This window comes from Myxocyprinus asiaticus, chromosome 6, assembly GCF_019703515.2.
Source record: "Myxocyprinus asiaticus isolate MX2 ecotype Aquarium Trade chromosome 6, UBuf_Myxa_2, whole genome shotgun sequence".
NCBI lineage: Eukaryota > Metazoa > Chordata > Actinopteri > Cypriniformes > Catostomidae > Myxocyprinus > Myxocyprinus asiaticus.
Genome location: NC_059349.1, coordinates 31,307,717 through 31,333,489, shown reverse-complemented (window position 1 = coordinate 31,333,489; position 25,773 = coordinate 31,307,717). Strand labels below are relative to the sequence as shown.

The window sequence follows — 25,773 nt, the reverse complement described above, 5'->3', positions numbered from 1 at the left end:
TGCTAGCCCAGGGGCATTGCAGTCATTTTAAATGTGGGGGGACACACAGCTGTCTGTAGGTGGCTCGCACAGACCCAACACATACAGTGTAGTATTAATATATTACAGTATATATTTATTTATAAGTATGATATATTACATTAATATATAAGTATTCTATACTTATATTTGTAGTATTTTAAAGATTCAAGTATTGCAAATTAATTGCCAAAAAATGTCTTGTTCATCTTGTGGAGCACTTGCTTCTGTTTCACAAATGACAATAAAAGACTGAGCACAAGTTGGTCCTGATAAATTATTTAATCAATTACAATAATGACAATTGTGCATGTGCACAATTTTATTTATTTTTTACTCTGTGCTTATGCTTATGTGTTTTGTTCTTGTTTTCATGTCTTTTATTTTCAGGTTTAGTTCCTGTTCCTGTCATGTCATGTGATTTCCTGTTCCCTCATGTGATCTTGTCATGTGTTTCCCCTGTTCATGTGTCTTGTTTTCATTGGTTCATTGTTTGATTACTTTGTTATTAGTCTTGTCTTTTCATTGGTTTAAGTTCATTTAGACTTATCTTGTTTATAGTTTAGTCTTGTGATAGGTTGTCTTGTTTACCTGTTACCCATGTCCTTGTATTTAAGCCCTCATGTTTGCCATTGTCTAGTGTCAGGTATTGTGTATGTAACTTTGTTGCAAAGTCAAAGTCAAAGTCGTTCATGTTAGTAGTCAGGTTTTTTGGATCTCACGTTTGGAAATAAACTGCACTTGGGTTCATCACTTCACCATCGTCTCTTCGTCTGCCTGTTTCCAGCATCGTTACAGAATACCTGACCGCCCATAATGAACCCAGTAGTTCAGCTCATTCGTCTACGCCAGGGGAGTCGTCCCCTGTAGGAGTATGTGGAGGAATTCTGCACTCTGGCCTGCAGGGTGGATTTGAATGAGGTGGCCCTCAAGGACTGTTTCCGTTTCGAGCTTAATGAGACGATTTCCTCTTTAATGCCTGACGGTCGGTGTACTGATGGCCTTGCTTGGTATATCGACCTTGCCCTACAGATGGGTGGTTCACCATTCACCGTAGGGGAGACGGACAACAAGCCAACGCCCATGCCTGCTACGGCCAACGAGTCAATGCCCATGCCTGCCACGGCCAGTGAGCTAGAAGCTTCGTCCATCCCAGAGCCATCGTTGCCAGCCTCGTCCGTCCCAGAGCCTGCGTTGCCAACTTTGGCCTCCTGTAGGAGGAGGAGGAGAAAGGCTTCCGTTTCCAAGTCTCTGCCCATGTACACAACCACAGAGGTTGTTTCCAAGTCTCTGCCCATGTACACGACCATAGAGGTCATACCCGAGTCTCTGTCTACACCCACAACCACAGAGGTCGGTCCTGAGTCTCAGTCCATGTCCACGACCATGGAGGTCATTTCCAAGTCTCTGCCCATGTACACGACCACAGAGGTCGTACCCGAGTCTCTGTCTACACCCACGACCACAGAGGTCGTTCCCGAGTCTCAGTCCATGCCCATGACCACAGAGGTCATTCCCAAGTCTCTGTCTATGCCCACCACCACAGAGGTCACTCCCAAGACTCTGCTTATGTTCACGACCACTGAGGTTTTTTCCCAGTCATCCAGGACTCTTAGTCTCGAGCCTACCACTGTTCTGCCTTCTATGGCTTCGCTCCTCGAGCCTACCACAGCTCCACCTGCCATGGCTTCGTCCCTTGAGCCTCCCATGGCTCCACCTTCCACGACTTTGCTCCACGTCATGGCCGCCAAGCCCGAGCTCCAGGCCATGTCACCGTCGCGCCAGAGTCAGCTCCAGGCCATGTCACCGCCACACCAGAGTCAGCTCCAGGCCATTGGTTTAAGTTCATTTAGACTTGTTATCTTGTTTACAGTTTAGTCTTGTGATAGGTTGTCTTGTTTTCCTGTTACCCATGTCCTTGTATTTAAGCCCTCATGTTTTCCATTGTCTAGTGTCAGGTATTGTGTATGCAACTTTGTATCTTGAAGCCAAGCCAAGTTAAGTTTAAGTCATGTTTTGTTTATGTCAAGTCTAGTCATTCATGTTTTTGTTTTGTTCACGCTAGCAGTCAGGGTTTTTGGATCTCCCGTTTGGAAATAAACTGCACTTGGGTTCATCACTTCACCATCGTCTCTTCGTCTGCCTGTTTCCAGCATCGTTACAGTGCTTGTGCATTGCGGTATTTAAATGTATCCAAGTGGTTAGAGTGTTTTGACTACATTCACCAAAATTCGTTCAGATCCATTTAATGATTTGTTCAGTGACCATTTCTGGTGATGCCAGAAGGTGACAACAAATGAAGGTCTTGTGTAAAATTAGTTAGTCACTGAATAAACAATCAAAAGAAAATTTTAATCCTTTAAAATTTGTATGTCTACAGACCTACAAAGAGACTTTAGTAGAGGTTTTAAACATTATAAGAACAAAGCAAATCTATAATTTCCCTACAGTTTGTGAGTTGCTGAGCATGACTATTATCAAAAGACAACAATAATAGTCTTATAATTATGAGTTTCAACATGTCCATACATTTTCATGTATAAAAAAGTGGGTCTACATATCTACTGACTTCAGTAAAATGCCTAAGTGTTCTAAGAACACAGCAGATCAATTTTTTCCTACAGTTTGTCGACTGCACACCAACATAGAGGGAAAAACTGGAGCTGATATTAAAAATAGTTTACATATTTAACACAAATCTAGTGATCTGCTTAAATTGGTAAAAGGAACCGATCAAATTTTACCTCACAAACATAATGTAAAAAGAATGACTTATTGAAGACACTTATTGATATTATTGTTATTGATATGCTGATCAGTAACTCTCGTTTGTGTGTTCCTCATCTCTAGATTATTAATAAAAAACATGGATAAATGAGCATTGTTGAAAGCAATTTTGTAGAAATGAACGGAGCCACGTTGATTAGACTGTCTGACTGACTGCCTATTATGTAAGGGTTTTTTCGGCTCATGAAACTCACCTGTGACTGGCTGGATAGTTGCTCAATCAGCCCAAAGTAACAAAACACAAAAAATACTGTGTACAAATCCACCATTTGGACTCGGTATGAGTTTAGCTTGAAAAAGTGCGGGGGACAAAATCACCTTTTTAAATCACTTGTGGCTGTTACGCCCTTGACGTAGCCAGACCTATGACTACGGCATAAGTCTGGGGTTTATAGCTGCTTCAATTGGCCAAGAACCACCCATTTAGACAGGAAAAGCCATCTAACTAAAAGCGACCAATCACAGTCAGTTTTGTCATTACGGGGTGTTTATCTGAGATATACAGTGCATCCGGAAAGTATTCACAGCGCTTCACTTTTTCCACATTTTGTTATATTACAGCCTTATTCCATAATGGATTAAATTCATTATTTTCCTCAAAATTCTACAAACAATACCCCATAATGACAACGTAAAAGAAGTTTGTTTGAAATCTTTGCAAATGTATTAAAAATAAAAAAACAAAAAACAAAAAAAAAAATCACATGTACATAAGTATTCACATCCTTTGCCATGACACTCAAAATTGAGCTCAGGTGCATCCTGTTTCCACTGATCATCCTTGAGATGTTTCTACAACTTGATTGGAGTCCACCTGTGGTAAATTCAGTTGATTGGACATGATTTGGAAAGGCACACACCTGTCTATATAAGGTCCCACAGTTAACAGTGCATGTCAGAGCACAAACTAAGCCATGAAGTCCAAGGAATTGTCTGTAGACCTCCGAGACAGGATTATATCGAGGCACAGATCTGGGGAAGGGTACAGAAAAATCTCTGCAGCATTGAAGTTCCCAATGAGCACAGTGGCCTCCATCATCCATAAATGGAAGAAGTTTGGAACCACCAGGACTCTTCCTAGAGCTGGCTGCCCGGCCAAACTGAGTGATTGGGGGAGAAGGGCCTTAGTCAGGGAGGTGACCAAGAACCCGATGGTCACTCTGACAGAGCTCCAGCATTTCTCTGTGGAGAGAGGAGAACCTTCCAGAAAAACAACCATCTCTGCAGCGCTCCACCAATCAGGCCTGTATGGTAGAGTGTCCAGACGGAAGCCACTCCTCAGTAAAACGCACATGACAGCCAGCCTGGAGTTTGCTAAAAGGCACCTGAAGGACTCTCAGACCATGAAAAACAAAATTCTCTGGTCTGATAAAACAAAGATTGAACTCTTTGGCCTGAATGGCAAGAGTCATGTCTGGAGGAAACCAGGCACCGCTCATCACCTGGCCAATACCATCCCTACAGTGAAGCATGGTGGTGGCAGCATCATGCTGTGGGGATGTTTTTCAGCGGCAGGAACTAGGAGACTAGTCAGGATTGAGGGAAAGATGAATGCAGCAATGTACAGAGACATCCTTGATGAAAACCTGCTCCAGAGCGCTCTGGACCTCAGACTGGGGCGAAGGTTCATCTTCCAACAGGACAACGACCCTAAGCACACAGCCAAGATAACAAAGGAGTGGCTCCGGGACAACTCTGTGAATGTCCTTTGTCCTTGAGTGGCCCAGCCAGAGCCCAGACTTGAACCCGATTGAACATCTCTGGAGAGATCTGAAAATGGCTGTGTACCGACGCTCCCCATCCAACCTGATGGAGCTTGAGAGGTCCTGCAAAGAAGAATGGGAGAAAACTGCCCAAAAATAGGTGTGCCAAGCTTGTAGCATCATACTCAAAAAGACTTGAGGCTGTAATTGGTGCGAAAGGTGCTTCAACAAAGTATTGAGCAAAGGCTGTGAATACTTATGTACATGTGATTTTCCTTCTTTTTTTTTTTTTAAATAAATTTGCAAAGATTTCAAACAAACTACTTTCCCGTTGTCATTATGGGGTATTGTTTGTAGAATTTTGAAGAAAATAATGAATTTAATCAATTTTTGGAATAAGGCTGTAACATAACAAAATGTGGAAAAAGTGAAGCGCTGTGAATACTTTCCGGATGCACTGTATCATGCCCTATTAAAAGACCGACATGGGGGTAAAAAATTGGTAACACTACAATAAAGTGCCATTTTGTTTACATTAGTCAACAACATTAGTTACATGAACTAACAATGAACAACACTTTTACAGCATTTATGAATGTTTGTTAATGTTAATTACGACATTAACTAATACATTTTTAAAATCTAAATTTGTATTTATTAACATTAGTTAATGCAATATAAACTAACATTAACAATGAACAATTGCAATTTTATAAGCTAACAGTAACAAAGCTTAATAAATTCTGTAATAAATATATTGCTCATTATTATTTAATGATACCTAATGCATTAACTAATGTTAACAAATGGCACTTTATTGTAAAGTGTTACCAAAAAATTTATATAATGGTGCACGAGCCTCCGCGAACGACTGCACAGAATACACATGGGAGAATAGCAGAAAATGAGGTCACTCTGACAGAGAGTCTGGGTACAGCAAAGACAACTTATATAGAGACATTATAGAGAATTTTACAGACATAAATAAGTAAACAAAGCAGAAAATGCAGCTCTGCTCGTGGATATCCACTTTACTTTCTGCTACATGCCTCAAATGAAACTGAATATCTTTAACAGATTTGATGTCACTAACCTGGTAAACTTGGGCAAATTCTGTGATTAAATAGTCCTCAAAAGCACTCATTCATTCAATGTGGAACCTTGTGAACACAACTCGGCTTTCAGGCAGACTGATAAAACATCCTGCGTATGTCTACTCTTGGAAGTTGCATCGAACCAGCCAATCAGAGTTGATTGAAAAAGCGTTTTCCAGTTTTTCAGACGGTTAGAGAACGGACTGCGGGCGGTCTGTGGGCGTGCCGTCTGAGGCTGAGACTATAAGTGATCCGATTTTCAAAAGCTATGGCCAGTTAAGCACCCCACCAATAACAATAGGGCATCCAGTGGCAAGAACGCCTAATGTCGACCAGAAATACAGCAACCTGGCAAACTCCATCTGTAAAATCACTGTCAGTGTGAACTAGCCATAAGACCAATACAAAGCTCATTTTAAGGTTTGGAAAGAGCTTCTCTACTGGCTACAAGAGAAAATCCCACTTTATAGAATTTCACTCTGATTATATGAATCACTGCAGAGCTTGTGTTACTGGGGAAATGGCTGGCCTTGACGTCAAGAAGTGTATAAAAGGCAGTCAGAGGAGGCAGAATGACTCCAGTAAAACCGGTTCTGTGCCCACACACACATGCTCACAGACCTGACAAACACAAAAACTTCCTTCAAAGACACCACCAACACCCACACACGCCTTTAGTCAAGTCGAGTTTGATGAGCAGAAAATGAGGATAAATCCTCTGTTAAGCAGACCAAGGTACAGGGCTCAAAGTCATCTCAACAAAGAGCAGATTGTGCCTCAGTTTTTTGTTTGAAAGAACGAAAGACTTCATTTCATTAACAGAATTCCAGTGTATTTTATGGTTTTTAGCATATTCCAGCCACACTTTTCTCTAGTGGTCGACCAATATGTAAACAACTATCAAAAATTGGAGACCAATGTAAAAGTTTAAGAATTGGTCATTGAGGTTCCTGGGTAGCTCAGCGAGTATTGACGCTGACTACCACCCCTGGAGTCACGAGTTCGAATTTAGGATGTGCTGAGTGACTCTAGCCAGGTCTCCTAAGCAACCAAATTGGCCCGGTTGCTAGGGAGGTTAGAGTCACATGGGGTAAACTGGGTAATTGTGGTCGCTATAATGTGGTTCTCACTCTAGGTGGGGTGCTTGGTGAGTTGTGTGTGGAAGTCGCAGAGAATAGCGTGAAGCCTCCACACGCGCTAGGTCTCTGCGGTAACGTGCTCAACAAGCCACGTGATAAGATGCATGGATTGACAGTCTCAGACATGGAGGCAACTGAGATTCGTCCTCTGCCACCTGGATTGAGGCAAGTCACTAGAGTGCATTGGGAATTGGGCATTCCAAATTAGGGAGAAAAAAAAAAGAATTGGTCATTGAAAAACCACTATTGATCGACCACTGTGGGTGCATGTCCCCCTCATTGTCTATTTTTGTTACAGCCCTGCTTCAATTTACTTTAATACAGGTAAACCTAACAGCTCAAGAAGTGAGCACACACACACACACACACACACACACACACACTGTTAAAAGTCGACAAAATTAGCACAATCATTCTAACTTGACACTGAAGGGAAATCACAACTTGCTGAATGTCTAAAGAATCTTTCCACAAACCTCGAAAACAAGAACTGCACAGTGCAAGCCCTGTCACTCACGGTTTCTATGGCAACTGGGGGCCAGATTTAGCCCTGAAGAAAGATGCCAATTATTCTTTGTATTGACAGAGCATGATAGAGAACATGTGAGACATCCTGCCATCTCAATTTAGCCTCTGAATTAGTATGTGGCTGCCCACATGCAAACTCTGATTCACTGCCCGCTGCAGGTGGTCTTAGGATCTTCTGTAGTTTGTTCATTTAACTCATGTATAACGTAACATGTTACATCATTTGTCTTTTTAATCTAACACTACAGCCGTACATACTAAAGGAATAAGAACAACTTCAAGTTTCCGCTCACACAGTGATTTATATTAATTATTGTTCTAACAATGGATAAATGCCCTGTGAATGGAAGTGAAGACTCAGCAATTAATTATGCAGACACAAAATTAGTCTTTTCTTGTTTCCTCTCAAACAAAACATTCAGTCTATTCATTATCCTCTTCATACACTTTCTCAAGCACGCAGTTCACTGCAAAAATATTTTTTCTTACTCTGTAAACTAGTAAATACATTATATCTACACAAGATAAATTTACTTAAGAAGCAAAATGGCATAAGATTAAGTCTTGTTTTCTAAGAAATCCAACAAAAATCTTTTTTGTTGAGGTTTCCCTACAACAAGGGGAAAAACTGTCACCAATGACTAAGATAAACTTATTTCAAAGGGAACACAAGTTTATTTTTCTTAATCCATTGGCAAATATTGTTTGTTTGTTTTAAGCATAAATTTGACTGAAGTCTGTTAGAATTCTCTGAAAACAAGACTTAAAAAACAAGAAAAAAATACTGATAAAGTAAATGTAGTGTTGCCAGTCTTCACCCTCTCTCTCTCTCTTTCTCTCTCTCTCTCTCTCTCTCTCTCTCACACACACACACACAGACACACACACACACACACACACACACACACACACACACACACACACTCTCTCACACACACACACACACTCACACCAATAAAAAAGGACTTTGAGGAAAACCTTGTTAAAACAAAGTGAAATTTAGGTTTAGAGAAATAATACTAGCCAGAGATCGAATGGATCCAAACAGATGCTTGTCAGCTAAACAGAAAGTAAGGCAGCTAGTGGTTTGCACTTACTTCTCAGCAGAACTCAAATCAAAACTGGAGGCTCTCTCCAGTGGTGGAGGACGAGGAGGGGTGGTGGAAAGGTGAAGGTGGGTTTGGTGAGCATGTGGGTGTAGGGGAGAATCAAAAGGTTTTTTGCATACCTGCAAGAATTGGCATGAGCGCTCCTGCTGACAAGCCTCTGCTTTCACAAGAGCCTTATCTACATTTACCGGGGCCTTCTGGTAGACTTGACGTGCTCTGCTCACCGTGAGAGAGGACGACCACAAGCTCTTCTTCACGAGCTGTGTCGCGTCCACGCTCAGCGGTATGCTCGTGCACGTCGAACACTTTCCCAAATTGTTGTTGCTGCGGGAATTTTTAAGCGCCTGGTCACTTATGGTGTTGCAGGCCTCCAGGAAGTACTGTGACTGGGACTTGTCCGGGTGCCGGCCCATAGTCATGATGCCTGGCGGTCCGTGCTGAAACAGGCAGGCTTCACGTTCCAAGTCATCAGAGCTCCAGTAGCCAGATGGTGGCGTCCTGTTCTTGGGCTCAGCTGACTTGCAGCGCTCCCTGCTCTTGCTGCGCTTTCGGTGGCGAATAGCGGGAGGGTCTCCGTCAGGACTGGCCTTGCCCCCGTTGATGCTGCCCTTGCCATGGGCATGAGCATGGTGTGGGCCCTCTAGCGAGTGGGACTTGGTAAAGAGCTTCTGAACAGAGTGCACCAGGTGCCGAATTCGGCCAGGGCTGTCACTCCGTTGCTCCAAGGCAGCGGCAGCGCGCTTGTACTGTAGCGTGTGGTAGCCGTCCCGAGGCACTGGGAGTTGGCGGTCAAACTGATCCAAAATGGCAACGGGAAGTCGCTGGCCCTTATTGGCTGGAACCCCTCCCCCAGTGTAGGGAACCACAGCAGTCTCGTCCTTCGAATCTTGCGGAGAGCTGTAGTGTCGGCGGGGGAAGGTCCCGTAAGGCACTACACAGTCAGGCTGGTAGGGGCTCCTCTGGGAGTAGTAAGAGTGATCGGTTGGGTGGGGGTTGTCGATCTGGCTGATGAGGTAGGGCTTGTGGTCCAAGTGGTGACCCATGGAGTCCAAGGAGGGGTCGCAGGTCACCATGTGGTGGTGGCTGCGGCTGCCGGATAAGCCTTTCATCACAGAGATGGAATCATCCAGCAAGAGTCGGAGGCATCCACACACAGTATGGCTTCAAATTGACCTGACAGTCTGGCAAGGAATACAAAGAAAGACATAAACAACCATGACTACACAGTGCTTAAGTTTTTAATTACTCATGCTTTTTGTTCAGAATCAGCAATTTATGCTTCAATCAAAAGTTTGACTCTGTACACAAGGCCACTTTGGACAATGTGTATCCTAACATTACCACACTTTAACAAATGTACTTCAAATGGTATCTAACTGATTTTACTCAAGTCAAAAATATTGTTTATATTTTTTATATACATATATTTATGTTTTTATTTTTCCCTTTAAAGGATCTTCAAATATACTATTTATGTACTCCAGAAACTGCAGTATATATATTTGAAAAGCCTAAAAACCATTCTCCAATGATGGGGTTAATGAAAGAAAAGTTGACTGTCATTAAAGCAAAACTAAAAGTAAGTTTCTTTGAGAACTCAAAGGGTGTCTGGAGGATCTCCAGTGGGTTCCGCCAATGTGGCATCTGTAGAACCCTAAACGGTTCCATGAGAATCTTTTAATTTTTACAGTGAACATGACTGAATCAACCTGACAACATTGAGTTACACCAACCAAAGTAATTTATGACTCAGATCAGGTAGAAACTTTTTTCTTAGCATAACAAATGCATATTTTAACTTTTTACAGTGCAAGAACAGTGCTCACCTGTAGCAATACCTTGTTACTTAAATGTTAAAATGTTTCTGCCACTACCCAGCAACAGTCAGACTTTAAAAATGCTTTTGTCTGACAGCACTTGAATGGAACATGTACAAGGGATTGTTCAAGGTTGAGAGATTTCGATATGCTTTTCTGTTGTCCTCAGAGTGCAGGAGAGATAGCTAAAATTCAGAAAGATGATAGACAGAATATGTGATGTAGTGTGGAGAATCACAGTGAGTTTCCCTTCCAAACATTCAGTCATGTGGAACTCTGTCCTTCAGACCTCTCCTTTGCTTAGCGCAGTTTTTGCGTAGCAACTCTGTTAAAGAGCTGTGAGAGGGTTCTCTGAATTTAAAGTAAGATCTTAAAAGAATAGTAAATGAATAGTAAAGGAGGAGAAATAAAAAAGAGAGGGATAAAGGAAAGGAAAAGAATAAACAAATCATTTTTGCACAACACCTCAGTAGGTGGCAATATGCATGAAGAATATGAATCACCAAAAATAATCTTTCTTCTGAAGACATGGATTGAACCACTGGAGTCGTATGGATTACTTTTGGGCTGCCTTTATGTGCTTTTGGAGCTTCAAAGTTCTGGCCACCATTTACTTGCACTGAAAGGACCGACATCTGAGATATTCTTTTAAAATCTTCATTTGTGTTCAACAGAAGAAAGTCATACACATCTGATATGGCATGAGGGTGAGTAAATGATGAAAGAATTTTCAATTTTGGGTGAACTATTCCTTTAAGCACAGCACTGAAATCCTACAAGGTTTCCAGTCAAGTCAAGTCATTTTTATTTTTATAGCGCTTTTCACAACACACATCGTTTCAAAGCAGCTTTACAGAAAATCATACATTAACATAAAATGAAACTGTAATATCTATAAAGTCTTAGAGTCATCATTGTGTAGTTTGATTAAATATGATTGTAAATTTTGTATAAAAATAAATAATTAAATAATAATTTTATTTAGAACCTCAGTGAACAAGCTGAAGTCACAACGACTTTAAGCTGCTCTCTGTCTGAGTCATTAAGAATTGTAAGAGGTGTGCTATGATGGGCTCCTGCCTTGATTTAGTCATCATTAAGACCTCCCAACACATGCTAGTGTGGAAGCCCGATCATTATTCCTACCGCCTCTGATTTGAGAAAAGCCTCTGATTTGAGAAAATTTTCTTTTTATACCGATGTCTTTTCAGTTGTCAGAGCTCAGCTTTTCATCAACGCTCTTTTTGGAAAGCTCCTGCAATGGTTTGTAATAAATTCGAAAAATTTAAGGGATAGTGCACCCAAACATGAAAATGTCATCATCATTATGACCCCCTTATGACTTTGTTTCTTCCATGCAACATAAAAGGAGATTTTAGGCAAAATGACAGCCTCATTCACCATTCACTTTTATTGTACAGCAAAAAGATGTCATGAAAGTGAATGGTGACTGACCTACAGCCCAAAATCTACTTTTTTGTTCCACGGAAGAAATAAAGTCATATGGGTTTGGAACAACATGAGTGTAAATAATGACAGAATTTTCTTTTTGGGTAAACTATTCCTTTAATACTCATTGTCTTATTTTCAAGCAGTCGGTTTGCCTATTGTGGGTAAAAATTATTGTGGCCACATGAACAGAATCATTGGTGTGACCAACTTCGTCATTCCAGTTTTGGTGGACTTTTTGTAAGGCACACACCCCAATCTGGGTAATTGCAGATGGTGAGCATGTCCTCATACAGCCCCACTAATTGCATGACGTCAGATATTAGGAAGAACATCCGTTTCAAGAAAAAAGGGAGGGGAGAGAGAGAGAGAGAGAGAGAGAGAGAGTAAACCCTGTTATTAGAGAGGTTATTATTGGGCATTGTGACAGTCTAATGGGAGGGGGCTATTGCAGCTTGGAGCGCAAAGCCACAGATCTTAAACACCTACGTGCCACACACGCATACCACACACAAAATAACAAACAGGAAGAGAGCTAATTTACAGCAAATTTTTAGACAACCAAACGCAAAGCCACATCAATGGGGTTTATATGGGCTGTATGAATGTCTTTCACAGGCATGCCGACAACATCTGTCCTATTCATAACAACAGACATATCTATAATTTTTGTTTTGACATATGAAAAACATGTTTGCAAGACATATATTATATACAATCTTTATCTACAGTTATCTACATTATCAACAGTATACAATCAGTTACCACAAGAGAATACTGAAAAATGGCACACTACATAAACTGTAGAGCGTGCATCATGGTTGTACTTGTTGTACTGTCTTTATTTTATGCTGCTTTACATACAATGTTTATTCCCAAGACAAACAATCAGAATAAAAAATAAATAAAAATAAAATAAAAATACACTACAGGCATCAGATTTTAGGTAGCTTAACTATCCAAAACTTTATTTTAAGAAAGGCAACATCAGTGAACAAATTTGGTTAATCATTTTATATTTATTTATTTATGGCAAATGCTATTTGCACTAAGTGTAAATAGCAACAAAAAGCATCTTCTTTGCACTAAGTGCAAATAGTGCCAGTGCAAATAATAGCAGATATTATTTTTACTCCTAATTAAATAATAACATTCAGTATCACTGCAGTGTGCTTATTGTGATTATCTAGAGTCTCACAGACACCCTACACCAACCCCTAACCCTACACCTAACCCGTAGCTTAAAAATTTACCAAGGTTTTATTACAGTAAACATAATAGAGCTGGGGTACTCAAGTTCAAATTTTAATGGACTTGGACTTGGATTTTTACTCAGACTTGACTCAGACTCAAGCCTTTGGGACTCGGGATTGCATTTGTGATACAATGAAAAATAAACAAAACAAAAATAACAAAACAGAAATAAATGAACACATTTCTGTCTACATGCAGCTGTAGCACCCCCCTGATGTCGTAGACGTAGCCAGAGATTGTTTCACTGTGTTTAAGCAAACAAACACACACACACATATGCACGCCCACAGGCACACTCATCAGTCAACCAATATGCTTGAATGTTACTACTGAGACTACTGTATAACATAGATTAGGTGGCTGGCACGTCTAAAACATAAAGACAGGTATGTAGCCAATGTACTAAAAACTAAACAAGGCAGTTTCGCATATCAAAATAAAAATTCAGAAACATTTAATTAATACTGGGTTAATAAGTCATTTTAGGCATAATGTATCCATACATGGAGGCTTCTGTAGTATCTTGTGGTCAATGCAGTGTTGTCAGCTTGAACTGTTCCCTAATAGCTAGATGAATTAACTTTGTAACTTTTTAAATATTCGGGGAAAAAAAATATTATTGCTAAAGCAGACAGCAACTCTAAACAGATAAACAGCACCTATTTATTACTGATTTACTATTTTCAAAGCATTGACGAACAGCTTAGAATATGTTCTTTAACAGCTTTTTCAACCATTCACAACATTCAACCATGCACGATAAAATATTAGGATATTTTGGGCAGCAAAATGTTTTGTTTATAATTTAATTATAGACTATATAATTTATTATTCGATGGCAGAGTTTGTGTATGAAGCTAAACTTCATGTAACGAGTTGAATTTAGTTGGTTATGATGTTTTTATTTTAAAGTTAATTTTTTTTTGTAAACCACCAGGTAATGCAAGCACATCTTTAGTCAGACTCAACTCAGGTGGACTTGAACCCAACACTAAACCATAGTATGACCATGGTATTTTGTATACTATAGTAAAATCATGGTTAATTCTCTCAACTCCCCGACTGTCACCATGATCAAATCACAGGGAGGCAATCAACCTTTATATACATTTTTATTTATTATTATAAGTAGTATTAAAATAAATATTAAGAGTGGAAAAAGGAAATAGAATGGTAAAAAGTAGGACAAAAGGGGGACTCGAACCCAGGTCGTAAAGCACATGCACACTGTCTTTACACACTACACCACTGCAGCAAAAATTGGGGCAGTTTGAGTGCAAATAGCCATGCTGTGTGACAGGTGCTATTTACACCTAGTGCAAACAGTCACTCCGTTTTCTATATGGGAATAATTGTTGTACATTTTTGTGTGTAGATTCGAGGGGGATGGGAGGTAACCAGGCACATCTTAATAAAACCATTCCCTCTGTCGACTCTGGAGAGATGCTAAATGAGAAAAACTTAACAGCCCCAGCAGTTTGCTTTCTGGAATCACATTTATTTTGCAAAGGAAATTGGTCATTCTGACAGGTGGAGTGTGGCTTGGCCTTGATGTGATTCCCTTTAAAAGCTTTCTAAGGGAGGCCAACACCTGCCACCCACCTTTCCCTCTGCTGGTGAATCCTCTACTACCATTCATATTATTATGACACAACTTCTGTGTTCCTTCATTGTTGTTATTCCCAGAGCATTTGCACAGTGTAAAAAAAAGAACTGTAATATAATATGGATGACAGAGATTCAGTAAAATAATCTTGAGACTAGATTTGAGATCTAGATGTAGGTAAACATTCTTTCTAGTAGTACTGCAGAATTTTTTGTCACAAAAGTGAATTGATATACAGATGCAATGAATCAACGTTTTGTTTTTCTATTTTAGCTTTTCAAGTCATTGACATTTATTGGTATAAATGGTAAAAGGCATAGCTCAAAGCTCTCAACTGAACATACAGTATATCTTTAAAAATCCTTAAAAGTTATAGTAGCTCTGGTAACACTGTATGCCCATACACACATTACATTCAAAGGTCTTTTTTTTTTTTTTTTTTTTTTTCAGAAAAAGTCCATGCAACTCACAATTCAATATTCAATTAAGTTAAGGCTATTTTTACAACCTCATCTGTTAGAGCCTCTGAAAAACTGTCATGGTGTTTGGAGCTGTTTGGGATGAATCCAGGTGGGTGGAGCCTTTTGGGGTAACAAAAACTGTCAAGAATTTGTCAGGGTCATATTTTACCCCAAATTAAAATAAATACAATTAAAATCTATTTTAGGACCTTTGAGATTTTTTGCATTGTGACATTATTTTCATGACAAATAATTTCTCATTATTGTAATGCAAAAATAAAATAAAATAAAATATATTATTAAAATTAAAATTTTAAGTATTTACAAATCATGGTAGTATATGTTGTACTGCTTTTTATTTATTTATGTTATTTTTAAATCATTGTATTACAGTCATTTTAAAGCAACTGTAATACAGTATTAGTGTCAGTATTACAATAATAAGAATCTAATGAGAATCACAAATAAGAATACTTACATCTTCCATTTTCCAGCGTTGGTGCTCTTTCTCTCGTTCGGCAGCTTTCACAAAGATTTGAGACCATACGTAACGACATATGACGTATATGGTTTCTTTCACATCTGCTTTCCCAACCCAGCAGTGCTGGGTTCCAGGTTTAAAATGTTTACCAACCCATATTGGGTCAAATCAACCCAACTTCTTCACCCAACAGCCTCAACCCAGCGTTTGGGTAGAAAAAATAACCCAGCATTTTTTAGTGTGCACAATGTGCTTTGTGTGGGTTATCTCATGATCTAGGCATCCAATTACTTTGTGTGTGGACTTGATTTAAAGATAATCACCTCCTCTAAGTAATCATATGTGAATTTTATGTTCTGATTATTTTTTGTGAAGTTATAAGTGAAAACCGGGCATATGAGCAACACCTGTTCACCTGAAACATATACTGTATGTCAAAGACATATACTTAGCTATTTCTCGCTATATTTTTGTCTATGAGTAAAACAAATAGGATGGTTGTATTCTACTCTTTGAGAGCTTTCCAACAAAATATAAAACATGGTTACTTGATAATGGTAACATGGTATTGATTCGTTTTTAACGAACACAATAATATGTACAGCACAACATTTTGTAATCAATTATCAAAAAGGAACACTTCTGATTTGTCTGCAAATTTCAAAGCACAAATTTTGGTCATAATGCCTACATGCATTGTAAAGTAGAGCTTCTAAGCTTTAAAATGTAAATACCTATTTATTTCTGACCCTCATGCTTATACACACTCACTATAGTTACACACATGCTCATATGGAGAATGACGAGCCAATGGCAGTATACCACTAGAGGCATTATGGCATACACATAGCAAGATTTATAGACTGAAATTTAAAAAAAACATTGTTTAAAAAAAAAAATGGATTAGCCTTCTTGGACAAATACATTACTTATGGTCAATGATAATGCAACAAAAATAATGTTCATAATAACCTGTGAAGACATCCCAGAAGACCAGCATGACTGCATATGTTGTTTTTGGATTCTGGTTCCCATCATTGGATGTTGGTGTGCTAGTGTCCCTAAAAGGTATTTTAAATAGCTTAACCAGCAAGACGTTTTAGTTGACTAGCTTCATTAGCTCAGTATGGCTATGCTGGCCCACCAGCTAGACCAGCACAAGACCAGCAATCCCCAGCATAAAACTGCTTGAACCAGTATGGGAATTATGCTAGTCTTAGATGATCGTTTAAGCAGGGATCTGGGTTATCCTTAGGTTTTTCCAATTTTTTGTGCAGAGAGAAGCGAAGCTTGAATGTGGCTATAGTCGTTGCAAGACTACTGTAATTAGTTGGCACCGCTTTAGCTGTAGTGAGGATAGAGGAGCTACTAAATTGATGCAAAGGCCTATTGTGCATTTTGGTGACTCAAGAGCCTCTGTTTGCAGACTTCCTGTGAGCCAAAAATAAACTCAACTTGAATAGATTTCCTCTCTTCCCACGCAGGCATTAGAGAAACAGAGAAGAGGCGATAGAGGAGAGAGAAAGAGAGAAGGGGTGAAGAGCTTGTAATGCTCATTGGCTGTCAGACTGATCTGATGTTTATGTGCCTGCATTTCTTAAGATGGAAAGTTCATGTGCACTAGCTGGATATGACTACAGACTATAGATTCACGTGTGGCTCCTTTAATATATTGTATTACAAGCTATTTTTTTAATCTTGTTTAATGGATCCTCTAAGAGTTTATACAATGGCTTTACTTATGGTGTTAACCTAAGCACATTCCTGACTATGTGTTATTTTATAAGTTATTGAGTCCACAACCATGTTTGGTTAAGTGCTTTAGAAGATCTACAGTCTGTATAGTCCTGTACCTTGCTAGAAATTCCTTCACTTTCAATTCACAACAAATTAACTACCTGCACAGCCACAAACCACATAAGAAACTGTCACAGGGAAGTAAAGGTGTAGCCATTTAAAAAACGTAAAATCATGAGCTTTGTTATGAACATTCATCAAGTTTATATAATATATATATATATATATATATATATATATATATATATATATATATATATATATATATATATATATAATTCACTGCAACTACAATACTGTGAGAATGTGCAAAATGATTGACAGGCAGAAAGCGTCAGAGACCGTGGCCCGTGGACACATTTTTGTTTGCTGTTTACAGAGTCTATAGCTGTCACAGAGACAGGTGAGATATCACACGACACTTATTTCATAAATATCTTTCAGGGAGTAGGATTTTTTTCGTTCAGTTCAGTTCTAGCGGGAAGGCTAGCAGCTGTACATCATCGCACCATTAGTTAGGTAACTCCTAGCCAATCACATATAAGTCTGCTCACAATCTATCACATTGCTATTTCAGTGTGCTAACACGGCAACATCATTCTATAGCACTGTCTGACGTCGAGTCCAATTCGCTCTCTGACTAGCTAACATCCAGCTATGGACATGGACTTATTCACTGCTCCTTACCTTATTCAGAATCAGCAGTTCCTTGCGCATCACACGTCCGCAAATTTCCTGATTCTCAGTGGGATCGCGCCCTCTCGGAATCATAATAGACATGTTCTGACCTCTCCAAGCCACAGGAGAACCCATGCACAGAACATCTCTGGAAGCCCGCCTTCCCTTCCCAATGACGCTTCATCTCAACCTCTGCCAGCATCAAACCCATGGGGAGTAAACAATCAGCAAACCCAGATCTTCATCCATATGTCTTTCACTTAGGAGATCTCCCTCAATCGAGCCACCGCATCCTCAATTGGAATGCATGACCCGGTGCGGAAGGAGTGCGCTCCTCGCCAAGTCTGTCAAAATCATCGGCTCAGGCAGCAGCTGATTTCCATCAGAAATAAGTTAAGTTCTCATCATATCCATCAAATGCATTCAGATTTAGTCATGGGTCATTAGTCATTAGCCTTCTGTTGCTTATGCTGTCTGTTCATCATAACACATCTGCATCAATATCAAAAGGCAATATTTCATGTTAACAGCGCATTCGATCTCATAGTAACGGCAGGCAACCACGCGTCCATAGTGTGATCACATGAGGGTAACTCGGTCTGGTTCACTCGCATGTCATTCACCGTGTTGCATGCCTGAGTGTTCCCCATCGGGGGATTAAGATCAATACTCAGGCATGTTATGTTGTACAGTGCTTATTGTATGGGGTCTCATCACTCCATTCAGTAAGATATCCCGTTTTGTTGGTCTAATATATATATATATATATATATATATATATATTCAGGGCAGCTCTCGTCAGCAGCAGGCAGTAGGATTACTTCCTCTGGACATCACAGGCAGGATAGGTGTTCTCGCAGCAGATACCGAAATTCAGTCCACTGGAGCTGCATGTCATGGACCATGCATGGTCTGCTGGTTTTACAGGCTAAAATATATATATATATATATATATATATATCTATAAAAGGCAGATATCAAAGATGCTTTCAAAATCATGCCCATTCACCCCGCCGACTGGCCTCTCTAAATTTCCATGGTAGTCAAAATTTTACTTTGCTGTCCGACCCACTTTCGGGTGCAGAAGTAGCCCTCACATTGTAATTTTCTATTGAAAGGCCTATACTGGATCCTTCTCAATCACATTAAACTCCCTTTTGTACTACACCTGCTTGACGATTTCCTGCTCATCGATCACCCCGCTGCCCCACCCCTATTTTTGGATGTCCTATCGAGCTTTTTCACAAGTTGGGTGTTCCTCTCTCAAGTTGAGGAAGAAAAAAAAACAAAACACCGGCCCTGCCACGTCTCTCGAATTTCTCGGCATCACGCTCTATTCTTTAAACATGCAAGCTTCCCTGCCTAAAGATAAACTCGACAGGATCAGGTCTATTTGCACGTCATCCTCCGGTCAGTTTGGGTCTCATAATGCGATCTTCTGTCCCTGTTAGGCCACCTCAATTTTGCCATGCACATCATTCCTCAAGGCTGCTCCTTAGTTTCCCACCTCCTCACACTAGCCCATTCTGTAGACAACTCTCCTACATCATATCAATCGATGACGGCTGCTGCTCAGACCTCCTCTTCTGGTCACAGCTATTAAATCACCAGAATGGCATTTCCTTTTCACACACACACACACACACACAAAAAAAAACCTGACTCTCCGGATAACGTCTCTTTTCACGGATGCGGCTCCCACCGTAGGATTTGGGGGATATTTTCTAGGATCATGGTTCACAGGGAATTAGCCAGATGAATTTTTCAATATAGTTTCCTATGCCCCCTCTTCCACTCTGTTTGAAATTTATCCCACCGTCATGGGCAGCGTTATATGGGGTGCCCTTTGGACACACAAACGCATCGTAGTTTTGCGACAATTCCGCAGTCGTCACTATAATCATTAAGGCTGGTCCTCCTCTAGCCTCATCATCTCCCTTATGAGATATCTGACATGGCAGAGCATTTCCTGCAACTCCATTATCTCAGCCAGACACATTCCTGGGTTTTTCAATGTTAAAAAAAAAAAAAAAAAAAAAATTCCCTGCCTTCCCCTCTCAGACCTCCTGCTGTATTAAGCCCCTACTCACTACCCCATTTAAATTCCACTCCAACTCTCATGCAGAAAGGACTTGCCCGGTCCACATTCACTTCCTACAACTCCGCCTGGGCTCCCTATTCCTCCTCCTGCCAATCACACAGTACTCCACTATTTTCCGTTCTGATCTCCCAGTGTGTGTGTTCATTTCCTTTTTGCTTTCACACTAGACATCTCAATTTCCTCCCCTATTCAACACTCCAACTCTAGCCCCCATGTCACACTACTGGTTCAGAAACCACCACACCGCAACCCTCAAACACTGTGGTCTCTCCCCTCATGTCTTCTCGAGGCACTCATTTTGTATCGGAGCAGCTACTACTGCTGCTCATCGAGGTATTTCAGAATCCACTATCAAGATGCTCGGCCGTCGGTCTTCCTCATCCTACCTGAAATATATTTGACTTAACACTCAAATCATAATACAAGCTCAACTCTCCATCAGCCATAAGTTTTCATACCTATCTGGTGGTGGTTGGTGGCTCTCTTCCATCACATCCTTCCCTACACAACGATTCAATTCAAGCACATCCATAGTTTCGCAAGGATAACGCATAACTATGTCTACCCTCCTCGCCAGGGCTTCCATAATCTCAAGCATGGTTTCTTTTGCATAGGTATTGCACAAGCCAGCTCGCCCTCGCTGGAAAGCTCACACTATCATGGGATATCTTTCAAACAGGGTATTGCACGCAACGTCGCCATTATCGTATGGCTTTATGCACGCTGTTCACCTTTCGGCAAAGATAACCATCAAACAATCTCTTCCCTCGTCGGAGGGTTTTCATAATCAAACGTTGTTTTCTTTCAACGAAGGGATTGCATGCAACGTCGCCATTATTGTATGGCTTTACACTACGTTGTTCACCTTTCGGCAAAGATATCTCAAACAACTCTTCCCTCATCGGAGGGTTTTCATAATCAAATGTTGTTTATCTTTCAACAAAGATACTGCACAACAACGCTGGCCTAATGTAGGGCCTCATACCAGGTTGTTTGTCTTTGCCAAAGATTCTGCACAACCAGGGGTTCCCCGACGGAGAGCCCAAAATTGTACTCAAGGACAAAGATAAAATTAAACTAAAAAAAAAAAACCCACACAGGACAAGGAAAACAAAAACAAAAATGCACGGCTTAACACAAGACCTGGTCGTACCTGACTGGATCTGCTCTTTTGGGGGTAGTATTCTATTCTCTCTCTTTTGGGGTAGGCTCCTCGCCCCTGCCTCCTATCTCTGGCAGGATATGACAGTTCCGAGTACAACTTCTTCGGACCGCCAGACGGGGCTTTCGCCAAAGAGAGACATTACATTTTCTGTTTATATTCATCAAATTAATGTCATCTTGAATTTCACTTAAGTCTGCAAGTCTTCAGAAACAGAAATATCTTTCCATGAGAAAATTGCTTACAGCACTAATATGAGGTCATAAAACCAAATGCATAATAATTAAATTGTTTTACATAGAGTAAAGCACGCCACACCACAGGACATATCAACAACCCAAATGCTATGAATACCACTGTATAGAGTTAAAAGATGTATGTGTTATCTTAAGGAGCTATTTCTATCTGACCCTTAAAACTATACGCTGATGTAACCTAATGTAGTCAGGTTGCTTCAGTCTTATTAAAGGTGCTGTAAGCAATTTTAGCATTCTATAATTTCCACAAGCTGTCAAAATGAGACATTGGATTAGCCACGCCCCCTTTTTCCAAAACCCTTCACTCCAAATAAGCTTTATTGAGACATGAAACAGTTGTCAAAAACAACAGCAGCAAAATGGCACCCTCAACTGATAAATGTTACGAGCAATATGGTATAAAAATGGCATTATGCCTCAATTATTAATTGCAACTACAATACTATGAGAATGTGCAAAATTATTGACAGGCAGAAAGCATCATTGTCCGCGACACATTTTTGTTTACTGTTTACAGAGTCTAAAGCTGTCACAGAGACAGGTGAGATATCTCAGGGCACTTTTGTCCATTAATATCTTTCAGGGAGTGGTAAATATTTTTGCATACCTTTCCATAAAAACAAATCACTTTCAGCACCTTTAAATAATACTTCTGACTTGAATAATAATTAAAAAAAATAATAATAATTTTGATGTTACCACATGAAGCACATTTTTATGTTACCTGACAAAATAGAGAGACCCTGCTGATATGTTTTGCTAGGTTCCCTATCTGTCACTCACTCGATGTTGTGTCGATGTAGTGACACTAGAGGTCACTCTTGGGAGCCCGAGACACCTCTGGTCTTTGATAAAAGGCCAATGAAAATTGGCGAGTGGTATTTGCATGTCACTCCCCCGGACATACGGGTATAAAAGGAGCTGGTATGCAACCACTCATTCAGATTTTCTCTTCGGAGCCGAACGGTCATGCTCACTGAGCTGAATTCTCACGACAGTTCATTCACTTTTGCTGGATCTGACGGCGCATTTCAGCGGCTTCTCCCTCCTCTGCACTGGTGCACTGCAGAGAACGCCCTTGGGTGCTTCGGCAGAAAAAAGAGAGTATATTTTCCTGAAAGAGTATATTTCTCTAAAAAAGCACGGAACGTCTTTTTAAAGACACGTCTTTTTAAAGATGCCTTTCCGATTGTGTGTTATTCCTGGTTGCGGTCATTACCTCTCAACTTCAGATGGTCACGATCGCTGTCTTTCATGTCTGGGCGTGAGCCACACGGAGGCAGCGTTCGTTGATGGTTCATGTTCTCACCATGAGAACATGACCATGGCAACGTTGCAGTCGCGGCTTGCTTTCATAAGAAAGCAAGCCACCCCAGCAGCTCCCCGCCTCGGTCCTTCTACCTATGGATTTGAGGCCAGCGTGGCTAGCACTGGGGGTGATTTGGGGAACCCAATGGGACCGCCTCTGCCAGGTATCCCCTGTAGGTTCACGTCATCCCTGATGGCCAAAGCCTACAGCGCTGCTGGACAAGCCGCCTCTGCCCTGCACGCCATGGCTCTCCTGCAGGTCCACCAAGTCAAGGCACTAAAAGAACTGCACGAGGGAATTTCCGCCCCAGATCTGATGCAGGAACTGCGCTAGGCGGCCGACCTCGCTCTCCGAGCAACAAAGGTCACGGCGCGGTCTCTCAGGTGGACAATGTCCACATTAATTGTCCAGGAGCGCCACCATTGGCTCAACCTGATCGAGATGGGTGAGGCTGACAAGACATGGTTCCTTGCTGCCCCCATCTCCCAGGCTGGCCTATTCGGCGACACCGTCGAGGACTTTGCCCAGCTGTTCTCGACGGTGAAGCAGCAGACGGAGGCTATCCGGCATATCCTGCCCCGGCGCGGCTCAAGATCCCGCACCCCATCTGCTCATCGCCAAGGGCGTCCCCCTGCAGCGACTGTACCGGCTCCGCCGCAGCCCGCCCCTTTGGCCCGGCCCCGGTGTGGAGCCCACCGCAGGAAGCAGACGCCACCCGTCTCACAGCCGGCCACCAAGAACCCACGAAGGTCATCAAAGCGCCCCTGAGACAGGCGACGGAACCCACTGCACTGGAGATGGTAGTAAGACCACTCCATCCCCCAGTGGAGGGCCAGGTGGAGAATCTTTTGTTGCCTTTTCATTTGATTTCGCCACATGCCCAAGTGGCTGCGGTACCCAACAGTTCAGCAAAAGAGCGGTTTCCTCCTTCCCTGGGTCACATACCCGGTGTGCACGGTTGTCATCATGACCACCATCCACCATTTTTCCCTTGCAGGATTGGCGCTCCAGCGGCGGTCTCCCTGCCCCTGCACGCCAAGCTGTGGCACACATCCGCCCCCGATGTGACAGTCTCCACGGGTTGCGAGGACAGGCCTCTTCCTCCCCCATCCCAGGCTGTTCCGGGGGTGGTCACAAGGAGCAAGGTAAGTGCTTCGATGTCCCTAGAGTCAGCATGGCCACGACATGGTGTGGCACCTCGAGCTCCGCCCCGCCACGAGGCCCCACCTGCCAGTATGTCTGACAACGTTGTCCCTATGGTCCCCCTCGTGAGGAACTTGGATGCGTGGCTTGCGCTTTACAATCCGTTGCGATGGCTGGTCCGGACTGTCCGACTCAGCTATGTGATTCAGTTCGCCAGGCATCCGCCCAGGTTCAGCGGTATCCACTTCACCTTGGTGAAGGACATAAACGCTGCTACCTTGCGTGTGGAGATCGCCACCCTCCTACGGAAGGGTGCGATAGAACCTGTCCCTCCGGCCGAGATGAAGAAAGGGTTTTACAGCCCTTACTTCATTGTACCGAAAAAGGTGGTGGGTTGTGGCCAATCTTGGACCTGTGAGTACTGAACCGCGCTTTACACAGGCTCCCATTCAAGATGCTGACACAAAAACGCATTCTGGCGAGCATCCGGCATCAAGATTGGTTCGCGGCGGTAGACCTGAAGGACACATACTTTCACATCTCGATTCTTCCTCGACACAGACCCTTCCTGCGGTTTGCATTCGAGGGTCAGGTGTATCAGTACAAGGTCCTCCCTTTCGGCCTGTCCTTGTCCCCTCGCGTCTTCATGAAGGTCGCAAAGGCAGCTCTTGCCCCGTTAAGGGAAGTGGGCATTCATATTCTCAACTATCTCGACGATTGGCTAATCCTAGCTCACTCTCGGGACACGCTGTATGCACACAGGGACTTGGTGCTCTCGCATCTCAGCCGATTAGGGCTTTGGGTCAACTGGGAAAAGAGCAAGCTTCTCCCGGTTCAGAGCATCTCTTTTCTCAGTTTGGAGTTGGACTCAGTCTCATTGACAGCGCGCCTCACGAATGAGCGTGCACAGTCGGTGCTGACCTGTTTGAAGGCATTCAAACAGAAAACAGCGGTTCCACTGAAACTCTTTCAGAGGCTCCTGGGGCATATGGCATCCTCAGCGGTGGCCAACCCACTCGGGTTGATGCATATGAGACTGCTTCTCAGCACTGGCTTCAGACTCAAGTCCCGAGATGGGCATGGCACCGCGGGACACATCGCATGGCCATCACGCCAGTCTGTCACCATCTCTTCAGCCCTTGGACCAACCTCTTGTTTCTATGGGCTGGTGTTCCCCTAGAACAGGTCTCCAGGCGTGTTGTGGTCACAACAGACGCATCCAAAACAGGCAGGGGCGCTGTTTGCAATGGGCACGCAGTCGCCAGCTTATGGACGGGCCCACGGCTGCGTTGGCACATCAACTTACTCGAGTTGCTGGCAATTCTGCTCGCCCTGCGGAGGTTCTGGCCGTTGATCCAGGGCGAGCACGTGTTAGTTCGGACAGACAACACGGCAACGGTGGCATATATCAACCGCCAAGGCGGTCTGCGCTCTCGTTGTATGTCACAACTCACCCGCCATCTCCTCCTCTGGAGTCAGCAGCACTTCAAGTCGCTGCGAGCCACTCACATCCCGGTCGACCTCAACACTACAGCAGACACGCTGTCATGGCAGGTTACCCTCAGGGGAGAGTGGAGACTTCACCCTCAGATGGTTCAGCTGATTTGGAGTCGATTTGGACAGGCACAGGTAGACCTGTTCGCCTCCCAAGAATCCTCCCACTGCCCGCTCTTGTACGCCCTGACCGAGGCACCTCTCGGCATAGACATGCTGGTACACAGCTGGCCTCCTGGCCTACGCAAATATGTTTCCCCAGTGAGCCTACTTGCACGGACTCTGTGCAAGGTCAGGGAGGATGAGGAGCAAGTCATCCTGGTAGCACCCTACTGTCCCACCCAGACGTGGTTCTCAGACCTCACGCTCCTCGCGACAGCCTCCCC

The 25,773-nt window shown here is 42.3% G+C and overlaps 1 protein-coding gene across 2 annotated transcripts in view; it reads right to left on the bottom strand.

Annotated features, from left to right (window-relative positions):
* Nucleotides 1-25,773, bottom strand: part of LOC127442353 (disks large-associated protein 1-like) — a 124,022-nt gene that overhangs the window by 58,432 nt on the left and 39,817 nt on the right. For both annotated transcript variants that reach the window (XM_051700311.1, XM_051700312.1), the window contains exon 2: nucleotides 8,498-9,559. In XM_051700311.1, coding sequence (XP_051556271.1) covers nucleotides 8,498-9,487 — 990 coding nt within the window. In that variant the 5' untranslated portion in view covers nucleotides 9,488-9,559. The remainder of the gene's footprint in view (nucleotides 1-8,497; nucleotides 9,560-25,773) is intronic.